Source organism: Pholis gunnellus (genome assembly GCF_910591455.1).
Source record: "Pholis gunnellus genome assembly, chromosome: 2".
Lineage (NCBI taxonomy): Eukaryota > Metazoa > Chordata > Actinopteri > Perciformes > Pholidae > Pholis > Pholis gunnellus.
Window position 1 is genome coordinate 17870793 of NC_136536.1, and position 22355 is coordinate 17893147.

At 41.1% G+C, this 22355-nt stretch overlaps 1 protein-coding gene across 1 annotated transcript in view; it reads left to right on the forward strand.

The window, feature by feature from the left end:
• The first annotated feature begins 1918 nt into the window (after positions 1–1918).
• sema3bl (sema domain, immunoglobulin domain (Ig), short basic domain, secreted, (semaphorin) 3bl) overlaps positions 1919–22355 on the forward strand; it is a 56026-nt gene continuing 35589 nt past the window's right edge. The window contains exons 1-2 of the mRNA XM_079178307.1: positions 1919–2049; positions 18781–18941. Coding sequence (XP_079034433.1) covers positions 1944–2049; positions 18781–18941 — 267 coding nt within the window. The 5' untranslated portion in view covers positions 1919–1943. The remainder of the gene's footprint in view (positions 2050–18780; positions 18942–22355) is intronic.

Consider the following 22355-nt stretch of genomic DNA (forward strand, 5'->3'; position numbering starts at 1 on the left):
CTTTCTCAACAACAGTATTAATGTTAAAAATACTTCATATAGCATTTTGAAGGCACTCCTCGATCTCCCATAAAGTAAAACAATTTAAATTGACAAGAAACTTGGGTGCGACCACAGCACAAAAACATTTCAGACATAGTGATTAGATCTGTAAATCTCTGAAAATCTCCATTTGCAATCTGAGGTTTTGTTGTCATATGCCTTTACTGAAATATAGCCAAAGTACACACGTTTAGTATATATTCATAAGATATGTGATATGTTGTTGTTTGACAATTACAAAGTTGGGATTCTCCAAGATACTAAAACAAAACTACATAAGTTTTATCATAACCAAAGCCTATTACAAAACTTAAGAGGTGGAAATCAAATCAATGCTAATTGGCTCTTTAAGTCACTCCATTGATCTGCCTGGACATGACAAGTTTCTTGATGAAACCAGAACTTGAAGTGCACACGGAGCCCCTTCTCTGGCACAAACAAGCCCTCAACATGCCCAAGAGACACAGTGTCATCTCAAGCACCCAGCATCCACCCCTTCCCCCATTTTCTGCCTCTCAGGCTATATGAAACATGTATGGGAGCCTCTTTCTTGGTACAAACAAATGCTCTCCAAGGACTCTGGGTTTCAGAAACACTGACACCTTGAGTGGCTCTCACTCACCCTGCCCTGTGTTCACTTGTAGGCTTGCATGTGAATCGACGCGCACTGGGGGGGGGGTATATTTCCTACTACTTAATTAAAGTACTGAACACGTCCCGTTTGGCTCTGAAGGGGTTAAGGAAGTTCAAGCATGCACATGGCTGACAGTGGAGGGAAATGTGGAGATGGAGATGTTTTGTATTCGTTTATAGCCCATAAACCAGAGAGCTTCTTAATGTCTTCAATATGTTGAAAAAGTCTTCTTCAGTGCTGTCACAGGTCTACAAAGGGCCAGTTTACCCAAATTACCAAACAACATTTCATTTGTCTAACTTAGGTTTAGGTAGTATTTTTTGAGCAAGGATTTTTCTACAGTTTGATTTTTGTTTACCTTAAATATCTAATTCAACCTCAGAACACTGACGTGCTATCCTTTCGCTATCTGTTCAGAATATCTTGGGCTGAATTTCTTGTATTGGTAAAACTTTGATTTAACCCCCCTTCATTTAGCATCATTATAAATATATACAGTATATATATATATATATATATATATCTATATATCGTTCCCTCTTTGTGTATGTATTAACGCACACATTTAATAAATGGCTTACAACAAAACATAGTTTTGTTATTTATCGATGTAGTGGCCAACTACTTCATTTATACACTTCAAATGTCCTACTGTCCGCTTAATAATGTGTTACAAACTATTTGTTAAAGGTTTATATACTGTGATAAAGGGCCTCTATAAAAGTTTCTCAACGCTAAATGATGAATGCACTTTGCTAGATGTTGAAATGGGGCTATGAATCATCTGTAAGAACGTGCCTCCAAGTGCGCCTTTCCTGGGGAGTCTGATGTGCGTAAAAGAGGGGCAGGTCACTTGAAGCGCTACTGCTCTCTCTCTCTCTCGCTCTCTCTCTCTCTCTTCCTCTCTCTCTCTATTAAGGCGTGGTATCTCTCTCCCTCTCTCCCTGTCTCTCTGACTGAAACAGACTTCTGTTGGGCAGTGATCAGACAGAGTGTCAGCCTTTAGAGCGGAGTAAGTGAATCACCTCATCAGCCCGGGCAGAGCGGCAGTCACTCCGCGGAGAGGACGCAGCTGTTCGGTCAAACACCCGATTACGCACCGGGGGAATTCCACCTGAAACGCAAATGTTGGCACTGTGACTGAGAACAAGGATCCAACAACTGTCCCCCCCTTAAATTCTCTTGGAATATACTGCTTGATTGTAGGCATCCTATTTTATAGTCTAATTAGGATCAGTCAAAAGCCGGAGGTCATCTCCTCAGCAGAATGGAGGGATTTACACCTTTCTTCAACATGATTCTCGTCGCACTACTTGTCGCCACCGTCTCATCGACCAAGTTAAATGTACCGCGAATGAGACTATCATATAAAGGTAATTAAATAATCATCTATCTATCTATATCCATGTTTAAGCAGCTGTTATCGCTATCGCCTTTTTCTATGCGCCCGCGTGCCCTACAGGTGGCATTAATTGGTGATGTGTCCGTCTCGTGCTTAGTATTTTGGGTATTCCTTCTCTTTCATGCAAATATCTTTTTTTTTTCTGTGAATATTTAAAGTTAACACATTCGTGTTAGGGTTATTTTTACATGTGGAGCTATCTGAAACTAATTATTCTCTTCTCGGTGGTCCGAGCTGGGTCCGTTAAATCCGGGTCGATGTTTTGGCTACTGTTTTTGAGGGGGACTATGTGTTAAAGGATGCACGCACACGTTGGTTTGCTGGTTTCCAGTTTGAAACCGCTCTGCAGCGCAAGGCGGGGTGTCCCGCCAGAGGAGATTTTGGCTGAAGTTCATCGCTCTGCGGTGGGATACACCGGGGTGCGATTGTCTCAATAAAAAAGGTTTATCAGGAGCGGCCACCGCAACGGAAATACCGAGGAAGAATGTTAAATAATGATCGTTTATACTGCAGTGTATGGACATAGTGATTAGCATTATGTCACACAGGGCTTTGAAAATAACCTCTAATGCCATATAAGCCTATATGTACTTTATGTAACCTTATGATAATGACCTTTCACCTCTTTTAACACTCTGTATGGAAGTGTAATTACACTACTTTTGTAGGTTGTGGGCTTGATAACAGGCTTTCTACTGCCAAAACGTCTGAAATTCAAACATTGCCATATACAGTATCATTTTTGCCAGCTCCCATTCCTCTCTCCTCTCTCTAATCTGAACCCTGCTGTTGAACATGACTCACTCGGGTTTAATGAGAATAAGGCAGGGCAGGACATAATGTCTGTGTGTGTGTGTGTGTTAAGTGATGTTGACTGTGTTGTTGCCAAATCATCCTCATTGTTTCGTTTCACTCAGGCCGCAGCAGTTCTGCAATCATCATCAGCGATAGATATCACACAGGATTTCCTCCAGTTCAGCTCCATGTTTTCAGGAGAAAAGTCACCAGCTGAGTGTACTGGTCTTCCTGTTCGCTGCGCTGTAAATACTGCTCAGGAGAGAGAAATGAGAGCGGACAAAGGGACTGCATATGTACATTGCAATATATTTTTTTCACCAACTATAGGCCGCTTTATACTTTATTAATATTAGTTTTTAGCAACAGGGCTTAAGGATGAACATGTTAGCGGGTTAGTTAAGAAATGAATATTCATGTTCCTGCAGAGGAGGAAACCTAATGCTTTAGGTGACCCTTAACCTTTCCTCTAGTGACACCATCAGGCAACAATGTTCACTTGTGCACAAGAAATAACAAAATCTAATGGACTAATCACCATTACATTTTCATTCATGACGCTCCCCAGAGGATGAACTATTCCCTCTTTTAACAGTCAATGAGCTTTCCTCTCGCACTGCCCCTTTAGGCCAAAACATAAACTACCACTGCCATGGCAATGTACCATTTTGCTATCCAGGCCAGAAGAAGTGGGGCTTGAAATGTTACATTTGTTGTGTGAGTGGCGCAAGAGCAAGGCCATGGGGTTGATTCAATTTACAAGGTTGTGTGTTGTTTGTAACATTTACTGTAACACTTTTGTGTCTTGGGAGTTGGCTGTGAAGAAATGTGAAGACAATCATATTTTATCCTCTCTTCGACCAAATGCGATGTTCTAGTTTTATCACTGTATGATATCCTGGGAGTAAGTTTAGTGTGACGTGATGTCAGATGTAATAACCTTGCCATACAGAGTTTACTGAATAATGTTTTTTGTCATTATATTATTTTGACATTCTGGAAATCCTGCAACACAATTGAGGAGTAGATGAGTGGAGGGAGCCTCATTTATTGAACAAACAAAGTCGTGCCCTGGGCTAACACTAGAGGTGTAAAGAGCAGTACAACATTGTGAGTCACTGCACTTTAGTGACCGTTTTCAAGCATTACTTGATACATACCGTTTTCACTTTGGTCTAAACTACACCATATAAAACCAGTTTTCTTCATTACTTGCCATTAGAAAACGCTCTAATTTTGCAAGCATTATGAGGAGTGTGGGAAGAAACTCTGCTTATAAGATTCTCATTTGTGACCAACCAATTTCTCGCTTCCTTTCAGATGACCTCAGATTTGACCCCACAGTTTGCCTTGTTTCACATAATTTCCCCCTTGACTCAAGTCTTTCTCTTTCTCGTTTGACTTTTCAACGGTAAATAATTCCATATGCCTCCATGTGTCTCATCTTCTCACTCTTTAGTGTAATTCCTCATTCCTCTTGTCTCCCTTCAGTGTTTCTTTACCCTCTGTTTGTGTGTCTCTTCCTCGCTCCGTCTTTCATGACACACAAGAGAAGCCCAGAGGGCGCTTGTATTCCCAGGAGGATGTGGACGTAATTTAGCGACAGGAAAAGCTGTCATTATCTCATTTCAATCAATTAGTGGGTAGAAGTTCAAACAGGAAGGAGGCCATTTATACCTCCGAACTATTAAAGTACTCTCATCTGTTTATGTGAAGTTCTAGCTTCACAGTCAGTATTGATAGAGTCATTTGCAGGAAAAAAAATAGATCAAGGTAAAATTAGTTAAGGAGAGAATCTTTTTTTTAGACAGCTATTTAACATATACCAAGTTTTTCAACAACATTTAAATTGATTCATTTAAATGTGAAATGGATCCTTTACACATGTTGGAATGCATCATTTAAATGCAGAAATGTTTAAACAAACCTCGACGAAACATTTCCATCAAGTACATCCCAGTTTTAACTTGAACACCGAATGCTTTTGACCTTCAAAAAACTAAAGCTGTCCTTTCTGGGACTTTTTTTACTGTATTTAATAATTGAATCGTTCTTCCTTCCTAATTGTTTTCACCATTCATTCATTTGCTTCATCCAGATACTATTTATGTATTAACATGTTCGAATAAAATCCCAGTTTATTTAAATAATTTAAAATAAAAGAATTTGCAATTCAATCTCTTGACAACCAAAGTCAGTGTGTGTGATGTGTGTGTGTGTGTGTGTCACGGGGTGACATTGAGGCGTCGAGGTATGTGATGTGTGTGTGTGGTTGGCTGCACTCCCAGCCTTCTGCCAAGCATCTATACCAACCTCCCATCATGCACCTCTCTCTGCCTTTCTCCATCTGTCTCTGTATGTCTTTCATTTGTCTTCCTCTTTCTTCAATCTGCCTGCTTCTTTGCTCATTTGAATTCCCTAAGTCTGATGGTGTGCGCACTCTCGCACAAAAAACACCCACTGACTTTAGCCGCACACACTCCGTCTAATACAATATTCACTTTGTCTTGCCAAAGGCGGGGGGGGGGGGGGCACTTGAAAACACCAACGCACAGATCAGTGTCCCATTTTGATCAGATTGCATTAGTTCTCAGAGTGAAAGGTTCTGTTTGTTTTCGCTTACAGCCTGTGAATTAATGAGTTTGTTTTCTCAGTCGGCGTGGCCCAGATGCGTACGTATCGACGGGTGTTAGTTGTTCTTAGACGGAGCGGGGTAATCTGTCACCGGGAGTCTGTTGGGGACTCCAGAGCTGCTGAAATGTAGGGCGTCTCCCATCCTTTCATCTCTCAGCTCTTTTCCTTTCTTTCTCCATTCTTCTTTTTCATCCATCACTCTCCCTCCCTGCTCCGTGTATTAGCTCGTTTAATGCAAACTTCTCTCTCTCATGCTTTTCCTTGAGTTAAGTTTAAGTGCTCCCAGGCCTCTGGACCAATCTAAAACCCAGTAAAGGAAAGAAAAAGCGGAAACAAAAGGGAGAAACTTTAAGGTTTTAGTAGCCAAGCCAATTGGCTTTTCAGGCACATGTTTTTTTACTAGGATGTATATAAGCTTCAGCTCTAAAGAATATGAGAATGAAGAGAGGTTTTAGTGTTTTGGTAATGGTTGACATGTGTTTGAATTTCAAATGTTTGTGTAAGGTCTTTAGCCCGCAGGCTCTATAGCCAATATTTCAAGTTTACAGTACATGAACAATAGTCCGAACAGTTTAATAGTTTAATAAAAGGAAGTAAAAGGAATAATAAGAAACTAAAAATAAAGAAAGTTGTGATCCTTTATTGATTTTGGCTGTCCACGTTGTGATTAAGAGATGTATTTTTATGAAGTTGAAATAAAGTTTGATAAATTGTCTGGATGGTGTGTATTCTGTAAGGGATAATATGAACAAGTTGTACGTCCCATGATTGTGATGGATGAACGGCTACACTATTACTATCATTGACAATAAGAATTTGGAGGGAATTATCTCGCAAATATCATGGCCATTTGTCAACAAGAGGCCATATCTTATCAAATTAAAAATGCACATGTTACCAGTGATTTTCCAACAAAACACATATTGTCATATATATATATGTAGACATACTGTATATAGTGCTGCTTCGAATTTGTGCCTGACTGTAAAGTTTGTATTAAGATTGACAAAGATTAAATCTAACAAAATCTATATAGACAGATGATTGTAGAGCGTATAGCCACAAAAATTTAACAATATTTGGATTTTGATTGCTGTGGATTAGCCACGGTATAACCACTTTGGCATCTGCGGTTATTAGAAAAAACACACATTTCACAACCAGGTAATAACATTTAACTTTCACGAACAGAACATATTCACTGTGCTTGTTACTATACTTGTGGTTTAAATATGAAATCACAAACAAAACCATGCTTTTGTTTACTTAATTAAGTGATTGGAGTCCAGATCATTTCTTTCTTATGAATGGCGTTTTTATTTATTTATTTGATTCATCTACTGATGTGTTTTTGTGTTTAATGGCCGACATGCTTTAATGGCAGCAGCACAAAAGGGCTTTGTCCGGTCCATGAAAATCAGCCATATTTAGTTTGGAGGCTGCAAAGACACCGCCGAGAGGTTTTCTGGTATGTTGACCTGCTGACAGAGGAAACACACTACATGTTTCTGACACCGCGGGCATGATGAAGAACGAGTGTGTGTGTGTGTGAGAGAAAAGAGAGAGCCACAGTAGAGTATGTTGGAAACAGATAACTGTGCGTGCTGAGGCCTTAGTGTGGAGGCGTTTTTGATCTATAAATCATTTTTTTGTGAAACTATGTGTAGGCGTTCATACATACTATGAATGTATATAAAGTGCAAAAGGTGTCTGTGTGACAGAAAAAGAGACATATTGCTTCTGATGTAAAAATCTGTGTGCACTGACACTTTAGAGTGTGTGTTTGAATTTAACGGCGTTTGATTGTTTGTCTCTCAGCGAGAGAGGGAAATGGCATCCGATGTAGACTCAAGCTGTCACTTGTATGTCGTGTCAACAGCATCTCTCATGTGACCGATCACAGACCAGGCCAGATCACAGACAACACACAGATGGAGGAATGAGAGACAGGTGGAGAGAGAATTGAATGTCAACGTGTGGGAGGTGGGGAGCTGGAAAAGGGATTGAGATAAACACAAGGCCAGATCAGGGGAGCACAGATGGAGAGGAAGCTGGGCTGATAAAGAGAAAAAGGTGCCTATGATCTTTGAGACAAAAGAAAAAGGAAACAAAATAATGTTAAAAAGGAAGAGACACAAGAGAAATAATTTACAGTGAATGTAAACATCTGTCCTTGATTGTTTCTTTTTGCTGAACACAGTGGCATCATGCCGATAATGAATAATGCCGCTGCTGACTGTTCCTATTGTTTCTCCTACATACAAAAGGAAATTACATTATTGGTGAGGTTGAGGCTTATTTCTCGGCAGAGCAGATTTGAAATCAACCAGGAACATGTTGGTATTTCAACTGTATTTTTTTCACCATTAACATGAAGTACAAGCATGTAAATAAGACTGCGGACTGCCGACGCAGACAGAACTTGTTTCTCACTGACTGGCAGCGTTAGCATTAGTTCCAGTCTTCAGTTTACCCAACAATCTTCAGCAGTTGGGTAAGGTAACCATAGCAACAGTACTTCTGCTTTGTGCTACATTAACAATCAACTAACTGTCAGTGGTGAAAGTGATCTAAGATTACAAAAAAGTTGAATGATGATTTGATTACATTTTACTTTTGCCTCATGTATGGCCAGCGCTACAGTAGTCAGCACTAGTAGCAGCAGGAGATGACTCCTTGTATGTCTGAATGGTTGACAAAGTTATTTAACAAGTTGTAAAATATAAGCCTATAAGTCTATAAGCTAAGAGCCACAGTGAGGGGCTGTTTTTTTCCCCTTTGAACACCAGCATGTTTCTACAGTAGCCCAGAATGGACAAACTATTCAGGTTTTCATGTTTTGGCGTCACCCACTGTTATTCTCCTAAACACTTGGCACACAGAGAAGTCCAGTTGGTTGCAAACTCCCATCTAGATTCCTACACACTGCACCTTTAAGGAGACAACGATGGTAAATGGATGAGGCTGACAATATTCTATATTTCCCAACAAATGCCATAAAAAGAACAAACCCAACAATGAATTGATCCAACTAAATATTGTCTGTTTAGCCTAAGTCTGATATAGACTACCCCTTTATTCATAGACCTCCACGTGTTGTAGTTTATTGTTATTGTTATTAATGAATCCCCTACAAATGCACTATTTACTCCTGTTTGAGTAATCCTTGCTAAAAACTATGTTGCACTGCTGTTTAAGAAAATGAATAATCCGTTAAAAAAATTGGGCTGAGTTCTGCAGAAAAGGGTATAGGGGAGTCTGAAAGTACTAAGACATTGTGGGTTATGGTCTTGTCATAACATTTGTTGACAATAAGACAGATATAATAAGCCTAATCCTTTAGATGTTCAGTCATCACTAGATGGATGGGTGTCTCTGGAGGTAGTTTACATCCTAGAACATCTTAAAATATAGCTAAACTCTTAAAAAGTCCATTGTACAGAGAATAAATTGTAAAGCTGCACTTCATCTTGACACCTAGCTACCCCTGGGAGATAAATCTAACACCCACCACGCCCCTTAAAGTCAGAGGATAGACTGATAAACCCCTTCTGGACTCAAACAGCTTAACTCTGCTGCAAAACATGTCCAGATAAACACTGCATTGATACCCCTTAAAGGTCAGTGCACACGGGCCTCTACAAGGCTCAACTGGCTGAACCAGGACTGCACTGAGAATTAAAACATGTGCCCCTAATGCTGGCATGAATCAACGGACTGAAGGGTGAATGGGAGAGGGGAATGTCCATGAAAGAGAGGGAACATCAATGAATTTCAAAGAACAGAGATAGAAAAGGGAAATGGAGGGAAGTAATGAATGAAAGATCTGTGAATGTGGAGAGAAAACAAATGATGGATCCATGGCAGAGTGAATGAAGAGAGGAAAAAGGGAGCATTAGACAGAGATGAAAGTACAGATGAAAAGAGGTCATGGACCCGTGGTGGAGAGAGATAGATGGGTGTAAAAACAAAGACGGACAGGGGCTAAGAAAAGGAAAAGGAAAGAAAAGACAGGAGGGTAGAGTAGTGTGAACAGCGAAGGAGATGGAGGAATGACAGATAGATGGATAAAAGGAGGAGAGAGGCTAACCTGAAGGCTGAAAGACACTGGTCCCTTTGAGAAGCAAAGGTTGAGGGTTCAAGTCCCAACAATGTGGCTTTGACCATCTGTCATGTAGATTACTAAGTACCCCACTTACACACTGGAGTTATGGGAGATGTGTGCGTCTCTGTGTATGTATGTGTGTCTTGCGCACATTGTGGGAGTATCCTGTGTCTTCGTGCTTTGTGAAATCATTATCTCTATTCACTCTCGTGAGACCAGCATGAGCAAGTTGAAGAATAGATGTGCATGTGTGCGAAGAGGCCAGCCAAAAAAACAACTCCAGTATCCACGGCGAGGGCCGTCGTTTTAACACGAGTGTTGCAAAAATCACAGCAGTGGATGTTCACCAAGGGGGGTTCAAGTCCTGAAAAACAATTTCTCTAAACTTTCTACATCCTGGCACGCCCAACTGCTCTCCTCCGGATCAGACCTCCGGAGGTCTGACCCCTCCGCTCTTGTACCGATCCGATGCATTGTTATCTACCCGTTTCTGTTCTGGTCTGTTCTGGTCTGTTCTGGTCTGTTCTGGTCTTTGCTGTTCTGCTCCTGTTGTTTCCATACGATTTCAGCTCCAGATACCATTTAAAAGCTTCTCTGTGTAGGATTTCTATTTGACAACAGCGTCTTTGAAATGGCTCAGAAGGCATATTTTTGTTTTTGCTTTCCAACAATCATTGAAAACCAGTGCAAAGGTATAGTATTGAACTATAGTATATAACTTACATGACCATCTGCTCTTCATATCCACCCGAAGCTTTTAATACTTTCAACAAATCACAGTCTCACAATAACACCTTGTGAAAACTTTGTACTCAGTTGGACTAATGTTGAACTTGGCCTCCTCCTGTACGTCTGTGTCCGCAAAGTGCATGCTGGGTCGTGGTGCTGGGATGACGGATGCCTTGCCAGTGTTTTATAGCAAGTCATGCTGTTCCAACTTGAGGGAGAAGCATCCCTCCACCGCCCTCCATGAGATGGATAAACATCATCAGCTCTGCTTGTGTATTTTTTCACTGGAGACATTAAAGGATTACCAGGCATTACATACACAGTAGTACAGTTGGATCCTCCTGCAGAGAGCAGCAAGCATAGAGAGAAAGAAAAACAGAATAGAAAACCTACTACGATGATAACACACACACACACGTACACACACACACACACATACACAGTCGTGTTTTCATGACTTTTGGGGACATTGTCTTAAATTCATTTCCTGGAGACTTACCCTAACGATAACCACTAATAGCCTAATACTAACCCCTTACCCTAACCTTTACTTAAACCTAAACCCAATCTTAAACAAAGTACTCACCCTTTAATATGATGATTTACCGTAAGTCACGGGGACGTGCACTTTGTCCCCATATTGTCCCCAAAAAGAAGGCGAGTCTCCAAAAATGTGAATGTGTAATCAGATTTACGTTCCCACAAGATGGATTAAACATGCCCGCACACACACACACACACACATACAAACCCCAATTCAGTGTCTTACCATTTTGCACTTTGGCTCAGAACCAATGCAAAGTGATAGAGAAACAGGCCATGGGTGATGGGATCCCTCTCTAATGCAGGACATGTCACACACACTGAGGTGCTGCTCCTCCTTCCACAGAAACAAACTGAATCAATTAGTTCCACCCGAGCTGCTGACAAGAAGAGCTGAGTACTAGAGACTCTATGTGGACTGATGTATCTATTAGACGGCAGCTGACAAATGCAATCGCAAACAAACATCACCGTTAACTGATACCAGTGGAAAAGCTCTGTGCAGTGTGTGTGTGTGTGTGTGAATACTCTGGTGCTTCTGCCAATGTGTATTGAAACCAGTTGTCTTACTGGCCTCCCATGCATTCAGTGTATTTGCTGCCAATTAGGGCGTCAGCTGTATGTGCTTTCGTTTAGTCCATAATTGAATCTTGAAGTATCTATTTTCTTAAAGCAAGTACGAATAATCGTGTAGTAATTGCTGTTTTTGGTTTCGAAACACAAAACAAACAAATTAATAGTTTTGACTAATCTGAAAGAAGTAGAATTTAATAAAATGCGTGCCTGCACTTTGCTGCATTCAATTAACAGCGTGTGTGTTAGGCAACACAGCCAACAGGAGATTTTATAGAGCGCTGGAGGCCTCAGATGAGGTGTTTAGGGAGGAAGGGATGAGAGTAAAATAATAAAAGAGTTTAAGAAGAGACTGAGGGAATGAAACAGCATTGGACTTTCTTCAGACAGAAATATACTGTATCCGTAGGAATGATGAAGTGAAATAAAGTAAGGTTGAGAAGGGAGGATAACATGTTTCTGAGGTAAAGGAAGGAAGGGTGAGATTAGAAAGGAAAGAAGCAGGGATGAAGAATAGGAAGGAAGAAAGCTCGGGTTAAGAGGAGTGGGCATGTTGTGGATCATTTTGGTTGAGAGAGATAAAATGAGGGAAAGGTGTGTGTGGCACGGGTGAGTAATGACGTAAGAGTAGATTCAAAAAGGGAGAAAAAAAAGAGATGAAAGTGGACGGAAGAATGAGATGGATGGAGAGAAAGCAACTGTCCGTCAGGGAGAAAGGAAAATGTGGAGGGAGAGATGATGAGGGAGAAAAAAGAGACAGAGGGTGAGGGCTGATGAGGTAACACCATGTGCTGTGTTTTGATTGGCCCGGCAGAGAAGATCGGGTATCAGGAACTCTCATAGGCATCCTGAGACGACACAGAGAGAAGAAGTCTTGAATATATCAGTTTTTGTGTGTGAGAGAAAGATTAAGAAATAAAAAAGAGACCGTATCTGACCGTAAAGTCACTAGATTGTTGTGTGCGCTCTCTTTTTGGCGCTCATCTCTCTTCTCATGGTTTTAACACATGATCAAGTGTGTTAAGAATGCAAGTTGCGTGGGGGGAAATGACATCTCCAGTGAGGAGCAGAAACAGGTTGGCAGGAAATCCCAGGATTTACTCTGTCACGAGTTATCTGGTCTCTCTGCCAGGACACATCGCTGTGAATTCAAACACTGGAAACAGATATGTGGAGGTCTTATATCTGTGAATTAACACTTTCTATATAACATACTATTAAAACATATAGTATAAAAGTGAAATAGAATAGTGATCACCTAGAAGCCTTATGTGCAACTATATTGACATGCACACTATCTCTTTCAAAATCTTTTTGGAGAAAGAAACCTCAATACAGCGACATAAGTAAAACCACAACAGATGCACTTGCAACATGTTTGTAACACAACATCAGAAAGAAACACCGGTTTCCAGTGTAGAAAAGACAACTATAATCAATTCAAACTATTTGTGTGAGAGTCTGCTCTTTGCTCTTCAGTCAGCCAATACTCGGTGCTCTGAGAGGCTGCAGCTGTGCCTTCCTTCATCTGCCGCTGTTGCCTTTTACACAAAAGACAGAGCGCGAGAGGAACCAATACTCACCACTGTGACATATTTCACAATGGTCACTCAAAAAAAAAGAGAAACCCCTCTTGGAGTCGGATGCTGGGGATAACGAGCTTGTAAAACAGAATCGTCCCAGTTTATTTGGAGTCTTTGTTTACCACAGTTTCTGTATGTCTAAATCGTTTGTAGAAGAGTGAGAAGAGTTTACAATATGAGAGGTTGAATTCAATGCCAGTTAGACCGGACTTGATTTTAAAGACTGAGTTTAGAGAAACGAGCCAAAGCTGCAGCTCAATCCTAACATCAGCATGCTAACATGGTCACATTGATGATATCTAGATAGGAGTGATGTGGCCTAAATTCTACATAAAGAGAAATTGTCACATTTACCTTGAAACAAATAAATGCAACAGTACAGTAAAAATAACTGTTTGCATGATTTATTCATGGCATTTTCTTCTTCTGTACTACAGCAAATACAGTACGTATGAAAAGTTATAGGCCAGAAAGCCATCCATAATGAAGGCGATTTGTCCAGCCCTGATGCACATGTCACAACAAACCACGCAGGCAAACTGAGGAAGATGAGAGGGAATATGAGACCTGCGGGAGGAGGGTGAGGAGAAGGAGAAAGAGGAGGAGGAGGAGGAGTAGCAGATGACTTTTTGTGCATGCGGCAGATTCCAGAAATACTTGACACACTGCAACAATATACAGCTGAGTTCTAATGATACGCTAGGAAGCAGCGCTGTAATGAGTTTAATGGGTCTTTATGTGTGTGTGTGCGTGTGTGTGTGTGATGGTGTGTGTGTGTGTGTGTGTTTCACAGTATATGAAAACGAAATGTCAACAAAACAATATTTGGAGATAGCGGACTATCAGTGAGTTTTGTCAGCTGAGGTGGGTATAGGTGTGACTGAACCAGGGACTTTTTAATTCATGATAGTGTGTGTGTGTGTGTGTGTGTGTAAGTGTGTGTGTGTATGTGTGTATGTGCGTGTGTGTTTCTGGTATGCATTTTGTAGCACAGGAGGTCTAATAGGCTTCAGATGTGTCCCCCTCTCCCACTGAGCCAACAATAACACTGATTCTATTGCGTGTGCGTATGTGCCTAGTTACATGCACGTGTGTGTGCGCGCGCGTGTCTGCAGCTTAACACAGTTTACACTCTGCCTGTGCCCAATTTGTATATTAGAGATGTCAGCATGAGATTTGGAAGCGGACTATTTTCATTCTCTGCTCAGTTATATTTGTTTGTTTTCCAGACTTGTCAGAGCGAATGTCTACTTTGTAACATTTTCCCTTTTTTTTTTAACCAAATACATTTCTGCAGTAATCCTGCTCTCAGTTTCATCACACTAGATCTTTTTTTTAAAATCTTTTTTTAAGTTTATTTTTCATGTCATTGGGTGATGAAAGAACCACGTAAGCTCCCCGATCAAACACAAATATGCTAATAAGCTAAAAGTTTCGACAGCAGCAGTGAGTGATAATGCACATGTCTGAGTCGTCTGACTCTTTGACAGACACCGGGGAACGCCTCAGCCTGACTAAGCGGAACATTGACAATGTAAACACATCCCAGAATAAATTATTGCAAACGAATCTTTGAAGTGGCTGCGACTGCATGCTGCGATAGCTGAGGTTTGACACTTACAGTGAAACCAGATGCTGTTCCGCGTGTCGCTTCGGTTTGGCTGTTTGTCAATGCAGCGTCGGCTCACTGCCTTTAGGCACATTGGAGACAGATGTAGAAGTTTCCCTATATGGAGGCTGTGTACATCGTAGATTTATATAGGGTCCGAGGACACAAGATGGATGAAGAGAGAGACAAGAGAGAAATATCTAGCAGCAGAAGGAAGAGAGACAAGAAGACAGATGCACAGACATGAGAGGTGAAATTGAAGACCTGTTTAGAAGTTAACTTCAGGAAAGGAAAGAGAGGAAGTTAAAGATGGACAGAAGGAAGAGACGGAGCATGATGGAGAGTAGAGAGAGGTTAAACGGATAGACGGAGGAGATGTGAGGATAGATTGACAGCAGGAGAGAACGGTTAGTGAGAGGTGAGACAGTGGTGTGGTTTCCACAGTGAGGCGATGAGCTGCCGGAGTGATAACAAGCTGCAGATGGAAGCTGTTAGCTCACCTTTACCCTCTCTGTGTGTGTGTGTGTGTGTGTGGCTGTGGTGTTTATGCGTGAACATTTCTTTTGTTATTTGAGGAAGATTTGTGTATACTTCTGAGTGATTTACATGATACAATAGAAAGAAAGAAGAAAAACAGGATTCGAGACAGTTTGTCGGTCCACCACTTTGGTCCAGACTGATCTTTTGTCCAACAACCGTTCGATGGACTGCCATGATATTTTGGATGGATGAAGGATGCATCCTACAGACTTTGGTGATCATCTGACTTTTCATTTAGCACCACCATGAGGTTTACATTTGTGGTTTTGAGTGAAATGCCTCAACAGTTCTTGGATGCATCATCATGAAATTTGATCATGAAAGACATTTATGGCCAGAATTGAACGTGATACATGCATCTTAAACATTATACCACCAGACACTCCTTAAGTTGTGAAGGTTTTAAAGGACATGATCACTTCTTATGCTCACTTCCAACCCTAACCCTCTAAAACATTTGGCATTATCCATCTTCTGCAATCTTACCTGTCCAAACAAAGAGGTGTGGCGTGAACATTAGATCTAAAACCTACAGTATCTGTTGAAGGTCTCAGCACACACACAAAAAACACTCGTTCAACCCATCACACACACACTCATACACACACACACACACACACACACACACACACACACACACACACACACACACACACACACACACACACACAGTTTCGGCACTCGTCATTCTTCATCACTCACTCTCCCTGCCTGAGGTCATCTCAGGGCTCAGAGCTACGTGGAAAAAGTTGAACTTGTTGAGACAGAAAGTCATCAGCTGACGCTGTGTGGAGCTGCATGTTCTGCTGATAAAGTGTGTCATGAAAACACTTATTCCAGCGGTGACAGCCGGGCCTCTACATGTCTGCCTGTGTCAGTGTGTGTTAATGTTAATGTGTTAATGTTTCATTAGTGCTTGGTGGTTATGTAGTATTGTACATATATCAGCTTTCATTAAAAAACGCCAAATCATTTAACAAATTCTTCATCGTCAAATGTCACAATAATGAATGCATTCAAACTGCACTGAGAAAATAAAACATTTGGCATGAAAGTGCATATCATTCAATGGCACAGATCTCGAGCATCTAATGTAAAACAGATCTAAAGCTGATCTTGCTCTGCTTACCTCGTCGGTCTCAATAAATCCATCATACATCTCTACAATCTCTGTCTGCCTTGTGGCTTTCTCTGCCTGCCTATCTCTCTTCCTACTCATTATTTTCTGACTTTTACCAGCCGCTAAAAGCCACAACATTCCCCGTCCAACTTTATCTTCAATTCTCTAACTCCTTCTCTCCCTACAGAGCATCCCCAATGTCTTCCTGCCCGCGTGTCTGCTCATTATTCTCTTGCCAGCAGCTTTAAGTCTTTCTTATGAAACTATTCCCCTTATAAATGTCTACAGAGGATTTTGTGTAACAACATTTAAAAGGCTTTGATGTGGGTCGGCCTCGGTGGAGGACAGTGTTTCACCAGATGCTGGTTCAGGTTTTCATTTGGCTGCTGGTAATGAGTGTATTCACAGAGAAAACATGATAGATGTTAAACTGCTGAAAGTGTTCTCCACTTACTGTCAACGTTTCTTCTGCACTGGTAATGAGGGTGATCTTGGGTGAAGCTGTTCTGTCTATCTGTGTGTGTGTGTGTGTGTGTGTGTGTGTGTGTGTGTGTGTGTGTTATTGCACTCCTGTACTGTAGAGTATGCAGGTCTGTGTGTGTGGAAGCTTGTGAGTTTGAGAAACAGATTTCTAACAAAAACAGATCACATGTGTGTCTGCAAGGCCCCAGTGATGGACAAGGTGATGCTGGTACAGGAGGCCCCCTGTGCTTCACTCAGTCAATACCCTTACTGAGTGCTGAGTGACTGGGCCTACTTTCTCACAGTCTGTGTGTGTGTGTGTGTGTGTGTGTGTGTGTGTGTGGGTTAGTGTGTGTGTGTTGGAAAGAGTGAGAGAGGAATATTGAGCGCGACAGACGAGTGATGAGAGGTAGACGGAAAACCAATTCATCCAAAAGACACTGAGAGTCTGGCATACCGAAGACGTCTTCTCACACACACATTTCTCTCCTCATCTCGTTAGTGTGAGAGAGAGAGAGAGGGAGAGAGAGAGAGGGAGAGAGAGAGAGGGAGAGAGAGAAAGTGAGAGTGTGAAAGAGAGAGAGAGAGATATTGTGATGCAAAAGAAGAGTCGTGAAGGGAAGAGAGGCAGATATAACAGGTGTTTGTGTGAGAGAGTGGAAGATTTCCAAAGCTGTGGAAGTGTGAGTGTGTGAGTGTGTGTGTGTGTGTGTGTGTGTGTGTGTGTGTGTGTGTGCGTGTGCGTGTAAGACACCCCACGTCTATCTGAACTTGAATTCAACCCGGTCTCTACCACTCCTGCAGAGTCGTTGCATCAACCTTTTGACTTTAAAGCTGCTGCAAGATCAGAGAGGAGAGCCATGTGCAGGCTGGTGTGTGCAGACGGACACTGATACATGCTCACTTATGTGTGTGAATCGCGTGTGTGTGTTTGTTTGTGTGTGTGTGCTCTCATAAAGTTGTGCACTTCAGTAACTTAACAGTTGAGGTTTTCAGATTTTTTAGCATCACTGTATTTAAATACAATAGTTACTGTGAGGAGATCATTGCCTGTTTTCTTACATTCTATCACGCATTAATGTTTGATATTTCCTGTTCTGACTGGTTCTGTGGTCTTCTCTGGGAAGCATCCTTTAATGCACAGGAATGATGCGTTGACAGCAGCAACAGGAGCGGGTTTTTGGAGACAACTATGTTTAGCGGAACAAAAAGCGATGCTACATGTAGATTCCCACGAGAGAGAGAGATGATTTTTTTGTTGAAAAGAAAATGTACACATCACTTTCAATACAGTACAAGTCTGAACTCAGTTTCATCAGACTGTCAGATTAACTTTAAGGCCGCAGCACCATAAGGGCGACAATTTGAAGGTGTTGAGAGGATTAATCTCATATCAGATCAGTCAGTCTCCTTTTGTAATGCAATCGGGGGAAATAGTTTTACACAGCCCTCTTATGATAACAATATAACACAAAAGGCTTTACATCCAGCATTTGAGGGATTAAACAAGAGTTCGAACTCTCATTCAATGTTTGTTCACTGTCAGATATTGGAGAACAGGCAGGAGGAACTCGCTATCAAATAACATTAAACTGTTGGGAAAATGTATCTGTTTCACTGTTGGAAACGGAAACAAGCCTTACACACACACACACACACACACACACACACACACACACACACACACACACACACACACACACACACACACACACACACACACACACACACACACACACACACACACCAGGCTCCAACAGGCTTCAACATGAAAATAGGGGACATTTAAAAATACATGATGTTGAAAGAACAGAAGACAATCTTCTTCATCGCTGTCATAACTTCTTTTATTAACTCACCACTGGAATTTCTTTAAGTTGTGTATAAAATAAAATGGATGACTTTGCTCACCCATTTCTCTCTCTCTCTCTCTCTCTCTCTCTCTCTCTCTCTCTCTCTCTCTCTCTCTCTCTCTCTCTCTCTCTCTCTCTCTCTCTCTCTCTCTGCAGACCTGCTGTCCACCAACAGGTCGTCTATCTTCAGCGGCCACCATGGTCAGCTCTCTCTTACCGCCGTCTTCCTGGACGAGTACCGTGACCGCCTCTTCCTGGGGGGACAAGACATCCTCTACTCTCTCATGCTGGGACCTGTTAGCAGCGAGTCCAAAGAGGTGAGGCTTTTGGAGACAATAAATAGCATAAGTTGAAAGTTATTTACGTATTTGAATGGTATTCTGCTCCGGTGAGTGATGTTTTGTGAAAGGTTAGTCACTGTACGGTCTACATTCATTGCTTCATTTTGATTTATGCTGCAGTGGTTTCAATCTCTAGAAGATAATATATGACTTGAAGTGATAGGTGTAGAATTTTTGAGTTGTTTCCAGAATTCTCTCTTTGCAGAACATCTGTTAAAGCCTTCTTACACTCATAAATCAACTATTAGCGTGACGATTCAAACCTGAACAGACATTTTTATTCTATTTCACGGCTGTTGCATCATCACTGAAATTGGAACAGAAAACATTGCTGAAACTATTGAACAAAAGCTTAAAGAAAGCTTAGTTTTTTTGTAATAAATAGATGACACTTGGTTTTGTACTGATCAATTATACTATATACACACAATATAGATGCACATTTATTGATAAAATGCATTTATTGCAGTAAGATTTTTAGGGTTTGCACCTCTTGTTCTATAAAAAGGGTTTGTTCTCACCTAAACAAGCAAGTTTTACATCTTGCTTCCTTTGCCAAAACATTTCTACAATCTCCCACCTGTAAAAGTGCAGCTAGTTAATCGTTAATCAGATCTTGTTTTTAATTATATGCCACTTTTAATCGGTACGTTTAATTTATCACTCAGGCTTGTCAAACACAAGCGAACGTTACAGTTTATTTGGCTTCCAGAAAGACGTGAGAGATGAATTATGATCCAGAAGTCAGATCTGTTAACTGAGCTGCATATTTCCACTGTCATCAAACACTGAGAGTCAGAATAACAGAGAGAGAGAGAACTTCAGCATTTGGATCTTTCATTGTGAAACTCAACTGTTTGAATGAAATGTATTCATTTCAACAATCAGAGTGTATGTCACTGTGATGCAGTGCTGCAGCACGATAGACCAGATACAGTATGTTGACAATAGTGGAAGAACATGTTTCTCAGATTAGAGTGGAATTCAAATGTCATGTCATTTACCCAGTAGAACAAAAGACATAGATACGTTTAGCTGTGATTGGTGGAGTTAGTTTACCTTTGACTTATATCTCGTGATTTTTCAGAGAGGATTTATAGGAGGGCTTTGAACCGAGGGAAATAAACAGATTTAGATTAAAACATTTCATCTCCATATCTGTAGAAGAATAGTTCTGGGAAAATGTGCAGCAAACATTAATTCATATTTTACTTTCCAGCAGGGCGGTTATACTCGATGTACCATTAAACTTTAGTAAGCACAGAACAGAAATAACTCTTTAAAACAGAAAAAACCCTGAGTGCTTCTGCACTTTAGCTAAAATCATCAGTGTGTGTGTGTGTGTGTGTGTGTGTATGTGACAAAGTGCATGAGTGAAGAGGGAATTTATGTACAAAGAGAGCCAGATGTCGCCCACCTCATCCACCCTATTATTCCTGTCTCAGCCTTCTCTCACGGCTCTCTGTCTTGGCTGATGATCACATATGAAGCGTTGCTGATACTCTAGTTTGCTGCAAGCTGTTTGAGCCTTAATGCCCGGCCTTCTAACGGAGCCAGCTGATAGGAAATGTATCCGTGAAGCCAGTTCAGTGAAACAAAGGTTTAAGAGATGACACACATCTGTCAAATACTCCATAAACCAACGCTGAAAGAAGAAGAAAAGAAAAAGAACAGTATAAATACTGTGTGCACCTTCAGAAAAGAAATGATCACTCAGAGAACACATGTTTACATGACATCAATGTTCCTGTGACAACCAGCGTCAATGTCAAAAACTGGCTGCTGAATTAGAGCCAGTAGTCAATTAGCTTAGCTTAGCATAGCATAAGGACGGGAAGCAGCTAGCCTGTCTGCAAAGAACAAGGTGCAACATGTTATTTATGAGCTTTAAAATGTGCTGGTATGTGTGTCTTTGGACAGGGCTTGCAATTTCCCCTCCTTCCACTCTTTATGTTAAGAAGTACTAACCATGTCTCCGGACTAAACGCGCCATCTTTGGACAGAAAGTGAATATGTGTATGTCCTAAAATTGGTAACTATTCCTTTATTAAATCTATTTTGTTAAGATGTTTGTTGTTTGGGTTGAATGTCCGTGCCTTCCTTGTTTCTGCATCTGCTGCAGCTGCAGCAACACACACTAATACGTCTGATAATGTTATGTGACTGAAATGTTTCTACTCAGTTGTCCAGCTCAAACTCTGCCCACCAGAGTTTACAATATCTCTTTGGCACAAATACCTATTGTTTGCCACCCTTTCCACTAGTGTGTAGTACAAATGGAAATGGCAGCGAGGTGTAATTCTAAACACAAGGCTTTGGTTGAAAGCATTGGAACAATTGGCCCTAATGGTAATTACCCAGGAAAAACAACAGCAAATTTGATTTAGTTCATGTAAATGTTTTACATGATGAAGTAAATATTCAATTTTCTCCGTCCTTAAAACATAACCAGAAAGCTTTGATTATTATTTAAATAATGTTTGTTTCTTTTTACTTTTGGCACCTCAAATATGTTTCAGCTGGTTCAGACAGCGGGTTGATTTTGCTCCGTGTTTACTCGTGTGCATGCAGTGTGTGGTGTGTCGCTGTGCTTCCTTGGTGATTTCAGAGATGGCCTCTGGCCCTCACTTGTTTCCAGCTCTGGATAGATTCTTCTGCAGTTGAAATAAACACTGTTCTAAGTTCAAATATCAATCAATAATGTGAATTATGTCTGAGAGGGGGATTACAAAATAAAAGAGCAAAGAGTCACACTGACGGTGTGTCAAGAAATAGTTAAACAGAGGAAGGAACGTGGATGGCTGGTGGAGGTTGGCCGTATTTCCTAAAGCGTGCGGGGCGAGACTCTTGGACGATGGATTGAATATTGCAGTACACTGACTCAGATCATTGCCAGCCAGATCTGAGGCAGGGCCTGATTTCACAGTATATCAGTATCAGTCAGGCATGCTATCAGGCTGCCTTAGGTCAGTGTGTGAGCCAGGCCTTTTGACAGTTCATATCAGTCCAGCATCGTGCCAAAGAAACTGGTCCAGAGATTAGGACTATTTGATGCCAAGTTTTAGACCGGCTCGAATTTATTGACTCATTTCAGTCAGGCATGAAACAAATAGTTGTTTCTTATGGATTCCCACATTTACAAGTCGGCTTTTAGGCAACATGGGGTGGGTGTCAGACGGACCCTCCAATCAGATGATGAGTTTTCACTGAGAAAATACTTCGAGCTAGAACCGTGGTTGAATTCTTTGCCTCTTTGTACCTATAATCCTGCCTGAAGCAACAAAAGGCAATAAATACCTGTAGAATAAGTAAGTAAAAATGTACGCACGTGTACATACATTAGGCTTATAAGTCTATAGGCTAGAAATATTTGTACTTGTACCACTAGTT